Raw genomic sequence first — 13,160 nt, forward strand, 5'->3', positions numbered from 1 at the left:
CCTGGGGGAGTTGATGGGGATGTGGGAGAATTAGTGATAAGATTGAGGACAGGGGCTTGATGGTTGGCATAAACTCAATGTGACAAGGAGCTTGTTTGTTTAGCATCCTGAGATTTCAAAGTATATCGTTGCTGGGTCTAAACTCTCTCCCTTAACAGTACTATGAGAGCGCCTTTACCACAAGACCACTCAGCCCCTCCCACTGAAGGGCATTTGGGAGGTGGGCAGCAGTGCCCAGAATTTGTAGCTCATTCAGTAAACAATCCCATGCTCCCCTAAACTCTGAACCCAGAGTCATGAAGGAATCTCTTCCCCCTGGCCTGTTTTATGGGCTGGAAATACCCCTGCTCACATGCATTTATGAGTAGAGAAAGTAAGGGAGGGTAAGTTCAAAGACGTGTGGGGCAAGTTTTTTTAAAACAAAAGCTTTAGCCTTATTTGTCACATGTATGTTGAAACGTCAAAACATACAGTGAATGGGTGTCGTTTGAGTCAACGACCAACACAGACTGAGGTTGCATTGGGGGCAGCCCGCCAGTGTTGCCACACCAATATAGAATGCCCACAACTGACTAACCGTGATCTGTATGTCTTTGGAACGTGTGAGGAAACCCACGGGGTCACAGGGAGAACGTATAAAATCCTTCCAGACAGTGATCCACAGCTGGCAATGGAAAGTGTTATGTTTACTTCCCACAGAACCCCCTCTCATCTTAAGTACATGTTAGTGAGAATATTCTCACTTTAAATACCCTCTCTCACCTTAACTACGTATTAGTGGTAATATTAGACCATAAGGTATAGGAGCAGAATTAGGCCATTCGACCCATTGAGACTGCTCCACCATTTCATCATGGCTGATCCATTTTTCCTCTCAGCCCCAATCTCCTGCCTTCCCTCTATATCCCTTCATGCCCTGACCAAATAAGAATCTATCAACCTCTGCCTTAAATATACATATAGATTTGCTCTCCACAGATGTCTGTGGCAACAAATTCCCCAGATTCACAACTCTGGCTAAAGAAATTCCTCCTCATCTCTGTTCTAAAAGGACACCCCTCTATTCTGAGGCTGTGTTCTCTGGTCTTAGACTCTCCCACCATAGGAAACATCATCTCCACATCCACTCTATCAAGGTCTTTTACTATTCGATAGATTTCAATGAGGTCATCCCTCATTCTTCTGAGTTCCAGTGAACATAGGCCCAGAGCCGACATTCTTCATATGACAAGCTGTTCAAACCTGGAATCATTTTCTTGAACATTCTTTGAACCTTCTCCAGTTTCAGCACCTCCTTTCTAAAATAAGGGGCCCAAAACTGCTCATAATACTTAAACACAATATAATCTGCAGATGCTAGGGTCAAAGCAACACTCACAACACGCTGGAGGAACTCAGCAGGTCAGGCAGCATCTGTGGAAAAGATTGGTCGACGTTTCAGGCTGGAACCCTTCGTCAGGACTGAAGGGGGAAGGGGCAGAGGCCCTATAAAGAAGGTGGGGGGAGGGTGGGAAGGAGAAGACTGGTAGGTTCCAGGTGAAAAACCAGTAAGGAGAAAGATAAAGGGGTGGGGGAAGGGAGGCAGGGAGGTGATAGGCAGGAAAGGAGAAGAAAGAATAGGGGAAAACAATGGGTAGTAGAAGGAGGCAGGACCATGCGGGAGGTGGTAGGCAGCTGGGGGAGGGGGCAGAGTGACATAAGGATAGGGGAAGGGAGGGGGAGGGAATTACCGGAAGTTGGAGAATTCTATGTTCGTGGGCTGGAGACTACCTAGACGGTATATGAGGTGTTGCTCCTCCAACCTGAGTTTAGCCTCATCATGGCAGTAGAGGAGGCCATGTATGGACATACCTGAATGGGAGTGGGAAGCAGAGTTGAAGTGGGTGGCTACTGGGAGATCCTGTCTGTTTTGGTGGACGGAACAGAGGTGCTCGACGAAGCGGGCCCCCAATCTGCGTTGGGTTTCACCGATGTAGAGGAGGCCGCACCGGGAGCACCGGATGCAATAGATGACCCCAACAGACTCACAAGTGAAGTGTTGCTTGTAAAGGTGGGGTCCTGCTGAAGGTGGCGGAAGTTGCGGAGGATAATGTGTTGGATCCGGAGGCTAGTGGGGTGGTAGGTGAGGACAAGGGGAACTCTGTCCCTGTTGTGGTGGCGGGAGGATGGGGTGAGAGCCAAAGTGCGGAAAATGGAGAAGATGCGGGTGAGGGCATCATTGATGACAGCAGAAGGGAAATCACGATCCTTAAAGAAGGAGGACATTTGAGATGTCCTGGAATGGAAAACCTCATCCTTGGAGCAGATGCGGCAGAGACGGAGGAACTGGGAATAGGGAATGGCATTTTTGCATGTGGTGGGGTGGGAAGAGGTATAGTTGAGGTAGTTATGAGAGTCAGTGGGCTTGTAGAAGATGTCAGTGGACAGTCTGTCTCCAGAGATGGAGACCGAGAGATTGAGAAAGGGGAGAGAAGTGTCCGAGATAGACCAAGTGAATTTGAGGGCTGGGTGGAAGTTAGAAGTAAAGTCGATGAAATTGACGAGCTCAGCATGGGTGCAGGAAGCAGCACCAATGTAGTCGTCAATGTACTGAAGGAAAAGTTGAGGAGCAGTACCAGAATAGGTTTGGAGCACAGACTGTTCCACATAACCAACGAAGAGGCAGGCATAGCTAGGGCCCATGTGAGTTCCCATAGCTACACCCTTAGTCTGAAGAAAGTGGGAAGAGCCAAAAGAGAAGTTATTGAGTGTGAGAACCAGTTTCGCCAACCGGAGGAGGGTAGTGGTGGTGGGGAACTGGTGAGGTCTATTATCCAGAAAGTAGCGGAGGGCTTTGAGGCCTTCTTCATGGGGAATGGAGGTATATAGGGATTGGACATCCATAGTGAAAATTAAGCGGTTGGGACCGGGGAACTGGAAGTTATTGAAGGGCTGGAGGGCATGGGATGTATCCTGGATGTAGGTGGGGAGAGACTGAACTATGGGTGACAAAATGGAGTTCAGGTAGGCAGATACAAGTTCGGTGGGACAGGAGCAGGCAGAAACTATGGGTCTGCCGGGACAGTCAGGCCTGTGGATCTTGGGGAGGAGGTAAAATGGAGTGGTACAGGGTGTGGGAATTATGAGCTTAGTGGCTGAGGATGGAAGGTCTCCGGAGTTGGTAAGGGCAGTGATGGTACGGGAGACAATGGTTTGATGTTTTTTGGTGGGGTCCTGTTCTAGGGGTAAGTAAGAGGAGGTGTCAGAGAGCTGCCATTTGGCTTCAGTGAGGTTGAGGGTCTGTCCGCCAGACTACTACAGCACCATCTTTGTCAGCGGGTTTGATGGTGAGGTTGGAATTAGTGCGGAGAGAGTGGAGGGCAGTGCGTTCAGAGGGAGTGAGGTTGGAACAGGAGAAAGGAGTGGTGAAGTTGAGACGGTTGATGTCTCGGCGACAACTGGAGATAAAAAGATCGAGTGCAGGTAGAAGGCCTGGGTGGGGTGTCCAGGAAGAGGAGGAGGGTTGAAGATGGGAGAAGGGGTCATCAGTAGGGGGACGAGAATTTCTGCCAAAGAAGTAGGCTCGGAGACGTAGGCGATGCAAGAAGAGTTCAGCGTCATGGCAGGCATGGAACTCACTGCGGTGTGGACGGAGGGGGACAAAAGTGAGGCCCTTGCTAAGGACAGAATGTTCTGCCTCAGAGAAAGGAAGGTCAGAAGGGATGGTGAAGACAGGGCAAGGGTTGGGGGTGGGGTCGGAGGAGGGTGAAGAGTGGGAGGTCTCAGGAGGGAGAGGGGGTTGGGATGTTCAGGGAGAGCGGGGTTAGGGGAGGATGAGGGATCAGAGGAATGAAGGGGTGATGAGGGGTAGAGGGAAGGTTGGGAGTCGCGGGGAGGAAAGAGGGTAGTGGGGGAATCAGCGGCAGTGAGAGCAGTCCCGGTCCGGAGAGGGTCGGGACCATGGTCCGAGCTGGATCCGGAGCTAGGGGTTGACTTTACTTCTAACCTCCACCCAGCCCTCAAATTCACTTGGTCTATCTCGGATACTTCTCTCCCCTTTCTCGATCTCTTGGTCTCCATCTCTGGAGACAGACTGTCCACTGACATCTTCTACAAGCCCACTGACTCTCATAACTACCTCAACTATACCTCTTCCCACCCCACCACATGCAAAAATGCCATTCCCTATTCCCAGTTCCTCCGTCTCCGCCGCATCTGCTCCCAGAATGAGGCTTTCCATTCCAGGACATCTCAAATGTCCTCCTTCTTTAAGGATCGTGATTTCCCTTCTGCTGTCATCAATGATGCCCTCACCCGCATCTCCTCCATTTCCCGCACTTCGGCTCTCACCCCATCCTTCCGCCACCACAACAGGGACAGAGTTCCCCTTGTCCTCACCTACCACCCCACTAGCCTCCGGATTCAACACATTATCCTCCGCAACTTCCGCCACCTTCAGCAGAACCCCACCACTAAGCACATCTTTCCCTCTCCACCCCGGTCCCACCGCGACTCCCTGGTCCACACGTCCCTCCCCACGGATCTCCCACCTGGCACTTATCCCTGTAAGCGCAAGTGCTACACCTGTCCCTACACCTCTTCTCTTGCCACCATTCAGGGCCCCAAACAGTCCTTCCAGGTGAGGCAACACTTCACTTGTGAGTCTGTTTGGGTCATCTATTGCATCCGGTGCTCCCGGTGTGGCCTCCTCTACATCAGTGAAACCCGACGCAGATTGGGGGACCGCTTCTTCGAGCACCTCCGCTCCATCTGCCAAAACAAACAGGATCTCCCAGTAGCCACCTACATCAACTCTGCTTCCCACTCCCATTCAGATATGTCCGTACATGGCCTCCTCTACTGCCATGATGAGGCTAAACTCAGGTTGGAGGAGCAACACCTCATATACTGTCTAGGTAGTCTCCAGCCCCTTGGTATGAACATAGAATTCTCCAACTTCCGGTAATTCCCTCCCCCTCCCTTCCCCTATCCCTAGGTCACTCTGCCCCCTCCCCCAGCTGCCTACCACCTCCCACATGGTCCCGCCTCCTTCTACTACTCATTGTGTTTTTCCCTATTCTTTCTTCACCTTTCCTGCCTATCAGCTCCTTGCCTCCCCTCCCGCACCCCTTTATCTTTCCCCTTACTGGTTTTTCACCTGGAACCTACCAGCCTTCTCCTTCCCACCCTCCCCCCACCTTCTTTATAGGGCCTCTGTCCCTTCCCCCTTCAGTCCTGACGAAGGGTTCCAGCCTGAAACGTCGACCAATCTTTTCCACGGATGCTGCCCGACCTGCTGAGTTCCTCCAGCATGTTGTGAGTGTTGCTCATAATACTTCAAGTGAAGCCTCAGCAGTGCTTTCTAAAGTCTCAACATTACATCCTTGCTTTCATATTCAATCATTATTCCATCTGCCACTTCTTTGCCCATTTTCTTAAACTAAGTCCTTCTCTAGCCCCACTACTTCCTCAAAACTACCTGACCCTCCACCTTTCTTTGTATCGTCTGCAGACTGCGACAAAGTTATCAATTGTCATCCAAATCATTAACATTTCCGTAAAAAGAATCGGTCCCAAAACAGACTTCTGGCACACCACTAGTCACTGACAGCCAACCAGAAAAGGCCCCCTTTATTCCCACTCCTGCCAGTGCTTTATCCGTGCTGGAATCTTCCCTGTAATACCATGGGTTCATAGCTTTTTAAGCGGCTTTATGTGTGGCGCTTTGTCAAAGTCTTCTGAAAATCCAAATACACAACATTAACCAATTCTTCTTTGTCCATCCTGCTTGTTATTTCTTCAAAGAATTCCAACAGATTTGTCAGAAAAGATTTTCCCTTATGGATACCATGCTGACTACTGCCTATTTTATCATGTGCCTCCCCAAGTACCCCAAAACCACACTCTTAACAATTGACTCCAACGTCTTCCCAACCACTGAGGTCAGACTATCTAACCAATAATTTATTTTCTTCTCCCTCTCTCCCTTCTTGAAGAGTAGAGTGACATTTGCAATATTCCAGTCTTCCGGAATCTAGTGATTCTTGAAAGATTATTACTAATGCCTCTGGAATCTCTTCAGACACCTCTTTCTGAACCCTGGGGTGTACACCATCTGGTGACTTATATACCTTCAGACCTTTCAGTTTCCCAAGAACATTCTCCCTATTCATGGTAACTTCACACACTTCATGCCCCCTGACACCTGGAGCTTCCAGTGTACTGCCAGTGTATTCCACAGTGAAGACTGTTTCAAGATACTTATTCAGTTTGTCTGCCATTACTACCTCTCCAGTATTGTTTTCTAGTGGTCTGATATCCACTCTTGCCTTTTACACTTTATGTATCTGAAGAAACTTTTGGTATGTTCTTTAATATTATTGGCTAGCTTACTTCGGTATTCCATATTTATCTTAATGACTTTAAGTTATCTTCTGTTGGTATTTGAAAGCTTCCCAATCCTCTAACCTTCCTTTAATTTTTGCTCCATTATATGTCCTCTCTTTGGTTGTTATATTGGCTTTGACTTCTTGTTAGCCAGGGTTGTGTCATCTTGCCTTTAGAATACTTCTTCCTCTTTGGGATATATATACCCTGTGCCTTTTGAATTACTCCAGAAATTCCAACCATTGCTGCTCTGCCGTCATCCCTGCCAGTGTTCTTTTCCAATCAATTCTGGCCAACTCCTCTCTCATGCCTCTGTAGTTCCCTTTACTCCACTGTAATACTGATACTTTAGCTTCTCCTCAAAGTTTAGGGTGAATTCGATCATTTTATGATCACTTCCCCTTAAGGGTTCTTTTACCTTAAGCTCTCTAATCAATTCTGGTTCACTGCACAACATCCCATCCAGAATAGCTGATCTCCAGTGGGCTCAACCATGAGCTGCTCTAAAAAGCAATCTCGTAGGCATTCTAGAAAATTCCCCCTCTTGAAATTCAACATGATTTCCTAACATAGCGGCATATATTCTCACTTTTAATACCCTCGTTCACCTTAAGTACATATTAGTAGGGTCATTCTCACCTTATATATGTATTAGTGGGGCTATTTAAAACATAGAAAGGTACAATAAAGACCCTTTGGCCCACAATGTTGTGCTGACCTTTTAACCTACTCTAAGCTCAATTGAACCCTTCCCTCCTACATAGCCTTCCGGTTTTCTACCATCCCACCTCTAAGAATCTTCTCCAATTATTTGCCCCCGCTGAGGTAAGACTCTGGTCTATTCCATAGCCGCCATCATCATTATGTGTTGTGACACATGACGTGGGAGACCGTGGTCTTCCATCTGTCTCTAATCTGACAAGTTCTAATAAGCTATTCAAAACATTTGCCTGTCCATCCTTTGACGTAAGTCATGAATGTCGTGCGCTGTTGACTGCATTTGGCACAACACAAGCACCTGTTCCTGTGCTGTGTTGTTCTGGGGAGGAAGGATTGCCCTTGCCTATTTGGGGGTGGATTTTGTGCAGGAGTAATCGGCCTCGTTGGGATTGTGCAGAGTCCCTCTGAGCTCTGGTTTCTGTATGCACAGCAGTACGCCCCAACCTTTGAACCGGTGAGCTGCAGACGGGGAGTGTCCAATGAAGAAAGAGGATCTTCCTTGCTGGGTAAGATAGGATACCAGATTAGGAAAAGGAAAGAGTCCATGAGACCACTTCCCCAGCACACAGAATTCTGGTCCAGGCTGGGGGAGGAATGTCTTCATTGGGAATTGGGAAAGTGCAATTTTCCTTGCACTCCCTGAGGCTGGCTGGGTCGTGAAGAGATTCTGCAGATGCTGGAAATCCTGAGCAATGCACATACAAAATGGTGGAGTGAGTCAGCACATCAGGCAGCATCTGTGAAGGGCAATATAAAGTTAATGTTTTGGGCTGAAACATTTCATCAGGACTGGAAAGGAGGGGGACATGGAGGAGGCATGAGGTGGTGCCCCCATTGTCTTAACCTTATCCCCCACACAGGGAGCTGAGGGACGGGGGGGCGGGGTCTGGACTCTGTGAGGCAGTGTTCTCCCCAGGGCCTACCTGCTTGCCCTGCGTCCCTGCCGTCTCTGGTACTCCAGTTCGTCCACAGTCCAAACGGCTCCCTTCACATCCTCCAGCCGCACGAAGCACTTGTGCAGACTCAGGTTGTGGCGCACGGCATTCTGTGGGGATAGGGAGAGGGTGAGGATTGGGCCAGGAGACCCTTCTGCATTGGTACTGACCTCCCAGTCTGCTCCATCTCACCCTACCAATCTGAAACTCATCACTCACTCTGTCATCAAACCCATCCATCACCACCTGAGATTTTCAAGTGTACCACCCACACATCACTCTCTGTCGTGAAACCTGCTGTCACCCTCTGTCGTGAAACCTGCTGTCACCCTCTCCGTCATCAAACCACCCGTCACCCCCTCCATCATCAAACTACCAATCACCCGACCCCCTCCTCGTCAAACCACCTGTCACCCTGTCTGTTCCCAAACCCACCCGTCACCCCTTCTGTCATCAGACCCGCCCGTCACCCCTCACAGTCGTCAAATGCGCCCGGCACCCCTTCCATCAAAACCATCATCACTCCCTTAACCTACCACCTGCCCCACCCATCACACCCTCTCTTAACCAAATCTTCCCACCCCACCCATCACTAAGTGCCTTAACCAACTTGAGCCACCCCACCCATCCTCTGTGCATCAGGAGCTCTGAATAAGGCTGCCCTCATTATTCTGAACTCTAAGGAACAGCTACCTGTCCGGTCTATCCCAGAGCTACCCTGCTGTATTTCCTTCAGTCTCTTTGCACTTTTACTGTATCCTGCTTTCGATACGGGGACCAGAACTGTGTGTGGTTCTCCATGGGTGGCCTTAACAGCACCCTGTCCAACTGAAACAAGACTGCACAATTCTTAATCTCCAAAGCCTTATCAATAATGGCCAACATGTTGCTTGTTTTCTTCCCAACCTGTTGGACTCGCCAGCTAACTCTGCGCATGATCTCTACACAATCCTCCTGAACTTCACCCAGTTAACTCTGTCCAGTTAGACACCCCTGCGAGTGATCCCTACACAAAACACACCTCTGTTCCTCCCCTCTATGTACCCCAGGTTGGGGACCCCTGCCTTAAACATTTCACCTCTCACCCTAAATCCATGACCTCCAGTTCTAATCTCACCCAACTTCAGTGGAAGTAGCCTCTCAGAGTGTAACACCTCACACTTGTCTGTATTAAATTCATCTGCCATTTTTTTCCAGCCCTTATCATAATACCAAGTGCTGGGGTGGAGATAGGTCTTCACCAAAGGGAGTGTAAGGTGCTCCTTCCCTCCACTAGCCTGCAAGATGTAGCACCTGTTTAGCTTCCCCACCCCCGAAAAGGGACAGGGTAGGCACGGGAGCAGGTGGATGGTCGTATGAGCAGCAGGTACATATCAAAAGTCCTGCTTACGCGACCACTGACGGCAGGCAGACAATCTCTGAAGAGTATCGATAATGACTGGGGTCACCTGTCTTGTAAAGACACTCCCCAGAGTCAATGGCAGACCACTTCTATAGGAAAATTTGCCAAGAACAATCATGGTCATGGATAGACTATGATCGCCCACATCATATGACATGGCACGTAATGATCTCAACCCAGACTTTCACCTCTTTTGATATCATCAGCAAACTCTGAATCTTTCACTCTTGTTTCCTGTAGCAGGGTGAAATCCCTGGGGTTGCCCTCCACCCTGAAGAACCCATTTATTCCAACCTTCTGGTGTCTATGTGAGTGCCAGGTTTCAGTCCCTGCTGACGCAGCTGCTCCCAAACCTGGGGCTCTTCATTTATCCACCAGCCTCCCTCTACCTTGCCAACCCGATCCCACACAATCCCTTGACACCCAGCTCCTCACCTCCTGTCCCAGCCCACCCATCTGACCAACATAATGTTCACCACAACACTCCAGCTCATCTCATCATTTAAAACCTGCAAATCTCCCCATTCTGACTGCCGAACCAATGCTCACCCCTCACCCACAAACCTTGCAATTCTCTCCCCACCCCTGTCCACCCTCCCAATTGATCCTTACACCCCAATTCCACCCCTTACATCACCTCACTGCCTAGAACCTGTTCCCTGCCACACCCTGGTCTGTGAGCCATGTTCCCTCACCTTCCAGGTGGCAGTGTTGTAGCGGAAGTAGGCAAAGCGGCGGGTGAACCAGCGGTAGATATCGTTGAGAGCAAGCTGCCGATTTGGTGACTCCAGGATGGCCTAGGAGGCAGGAACACAGTTACTGTGCTGGACATTGTTTCTGATACAGCTCTCCATCAACTGAAAGCAAGCATAAATCCAAACTGAGGTCTGGCAGGGACATGCCGTGGATGTGTCAGTGTCACAGTGAGGGCTGTGAGGTGTGTCGGTGTCACAGTGGGGTGAGGGGTGTGTTGGTGTTACGGTGTGGGGTGTGTCGGTGTCACAGTGAGGGGTGTGGGGTGTGTCGGTGTCACAGTGAGGGGTGTGAGGTGTGTCGGTGTCACAGTGAGGGGTGTGGGGTGTGTCGGTGTCACAGTGAGGGGTGAGAGGTGTGTGGGTGTCACAGTGAGGGTTGTGGGGTGTGTCGGTGTCACAGTGAGGGGTGTGGGATGTGTCGGTGTCACAGTGAGGGGTGTGGGGTGTGTCGGTGTTACAGTGAGGGGTTTGGGGGATGTCGGTGTTACGGTGGGGGTGGGGGGTTTGGGGGGTGTCGGTGTTACGGTGGGGGGTGTGGGGTGTGTTGGTGTTAGAGTGAGGGGTTTGGGGTGTGTCAGTATCACGGTGAGGGGTGTGTCAGTGTTACAGTGAGGGGTGAGGGGTGTGTCGGTGTCACAGTGAGGGGTGTGGGGTGTGTCAGTGTCACAGCGAGGGGTGTGGGGTGTGTCGGTGTCACAGTGAGGGTGTGGGGTGTGTCGGTGTTACAGTGAGGGGTGTGGGATGTGTCGGTGTCACAGTGAGGGGTGAGAGGTGTGTCAGTGTCACAATGAGGGGTGTGTGGTGTGTCGGTGTTACAGTGAGGGGTGTGGGGTGTGTCGGTGTCACAGTGAGGGGTGTGGGGTGTGTCAGTTTCACAGTGAGGGGTGTGGGGTGTGTCAGTGTCACAGTGAGGGGTGTGGGGTGTGTCGGTGTTACAGTGAGTGTCGGTGTCACAGTGAGGGGTGTGGGGTGTGTCAGTGTTGCAGTGAGGGGTGTGGGGTGTGTCGGTGTTACAGTGAGGGGTTTGAGGGGTGTCGGTGTTACGGTGGGGGTGGGGGGTTTGGGGGGTGTCGGTGTTACGGTGGGGGGTGTGGGGTATGTTGGTGTCACAGTGTGGGGTGTGTTGGTGTTAGAGTGAGGGGTTTGGGGTGTGTCGGTGTCACAGTGAGGGGTGTGGGGTGAGTTGGTGTTACAGTGAGGGGTGTGAGGTGTGTCAGTGTCTCAGTGAGTAGTGTGGGGTGTGTCAGTGTTACAGTGAGGGGTATGGGGTGTGTCAGTGTCACAGTGAGTGGTGTGGGGGTTGTCGGTGGTACAGTGAGTGATGAGGGGTGAGGGGTGTGTCAGTGTCACGGTGTGGGGTGTGTCAGTGTTACAGTCAGTGGTGAGGGGTGTGTCAGTGTCACAGTGAGGGGTGTGGGGTGTGTCGGTTTCACAGTGAGTGGTGAGGGGTGTGTCAGTGTTACAGTGAGGGGTGAGGGGTGTGTCAGTGTCACAGTGTGAGGTGTGTCGGTGTTACAGTGAGGGGTTTGGGGTGTGTCAGTGTTACAGTGAGGGGTGTGTGGTGTGTCAGTCTCTCAGTGAGTGGTGAGGGGTGTGTCAGTGTTACAGTGAGGGGTATGGGGTGTGTTGGTGTTACAGTGTGGGGTGTGTCAGTGTTACAGTGAGTGGTGAGGGGTGTGTCAGTGTCACAGTGAGTGGTGTGGGGGTTGTCGGTGTTACAGTGAGGGGTGTGGGGTGTGTCGGTGTCACAGTGAGGGGTGTGAGGTGTGGGTGTCACAGTGAGGGGTGTGGGGTGTGTCAGTGTCACAGTGAGGGGTGTGGGGTGTGTCGGTGTTACAGTGAGTGTCGGTGTCACAGGGGTGTGGGGTGTGTCGGTGTCACAGTGAGGGGTGTAGGGTGTGTCAGTGTTACAGTGAGTGGTGGGGGTGTGTCACTGTTACAGTGAGGGGTGTGGGGTTTGTCGGTGTCACAGTGTGGGTTGTGTCAGTGTTACAGTGAGGGGTGTAGGGTGTGTTGGTGTTACAGTGAGGGGTGTGGGGTGTGTCAGTGTTACAGTGAGGGGTGTGGGGGTTGTCGGTGTTACAGTGAGTGATGAGGGGTGTGAGTTGTGTCAGTGTTACATAGAGGGGTGTGGGGTGTGTCAGTGTCACAGGGATGTGGGGTCTGTCGGTGTTACAGTGAGGGGTGTGGGGTGTGTCAGTGTTACAGTTGGGGTGAGGGGTGTGTTGGTGTCACAGTGAGTGGTGAGGGGTGTGTCAGTGTCTCTGAGGGGTGTGGGGTGTGTCAGTATCACGGTGAGGGGTGTGTCAGTGTTACAGTGAGGGGTGTGAGGTGTGTCGGTGTCACAGTGAGGGGTGTGAGGTGTGTCGGTGTCACAGTGAGGGGTGTGGGGTGTGTCGGTGTCACAGTGAGGAGTGTGGGGTGTGTCGGTGTTACAGTGAGTGCTGAGGGGTGTTTCAGTGTTACAGTGAGGGGTGTGGGGTGTGTCAGTGTCACAGTGAGGGTGTGAGGTGTGTCAGTGTTACAGTGAGGGGTGTGGGGTGTGTCGGTGTTACAGTGAGGGGTGTGGGGTGTGTCGGTGTCACAGTGAGGGGTGTGGGATGTGTCAGTGTTACAGTGAGGGGTGTGGGGTGTGTCGGTGTTACAGTGAGGGGTGTGGGGTGTGTCAGTGTCACAGTGAGGGGTGTGGGGTGTGTCAGTGTTACAGTGAGTGGTGAGGGGTGTGTCGGTGTCACAGTGAGGGTGTGGGGTGTGTCAGTGTCTCTGAGGGGTGTGGGGTGTGTCAGTGTTACAGTGAGTGGTGAGGGGTGTGCCGGTGTCACAGTGAGGGGTGTGTCGGTGTCACAGTGAGGGGTTTGGAGTGTGGCAGTGTTGCAGTGAGGGTTGAGTGGTGTGATGATGTTAAAGTTAGTGTGTGGTTTATTGCAGGCTGATGTGATCTCGCGTTATTAATTTTGCAGCAAGTTTTCTCTGAAGTCACTC

The 13,160-nt window shown here is 51.2% G+C and overlaps 1 protein-coding gene across 1 annotated transcript in view; it reads right to left on the bottom strand.

Annotated features, from left to right (window-relative positions):
- Nucleotides 1–13,160, bottom strand: part of LOC140189920 (forkhead box protein P3-like) — a 38,565-nt gene that overhangs the window by 1,036 nt on the left and 24,369 nt on the right. Inside the window, exons 10-11 of the mRNA XM_072246266.1 lie at nt 10,119–10,220; nt 8,010–8,131 (exon numbers count right to left, since the gene is read on the bottom strand). Coding sequence (XP_072102367.1) covers nt 8,010–8,131; nt 10,119–10,220 — 224 coding nt within the window. The remainder of the gene's footprint in view (nt 1–8,009; nt 8,132–10,118; nt 10,221–13,160) is intronic.

This window comes from Mobula birostris, chromosome 29, assembly GCF_030028105.1.
Source record: "Mobula birostris isolate sMobBir1 chromosome 29, sMobBir1.hap1, whole genome shotgun sequence".
Classification (NCBI taxonomy): domain Eukaryota; kingdom Metazoa; phylum Chordata; class Chondrichthyes; order Myliobatiformes; family Myliobatidae; genus Mobula; species Mobula birostris.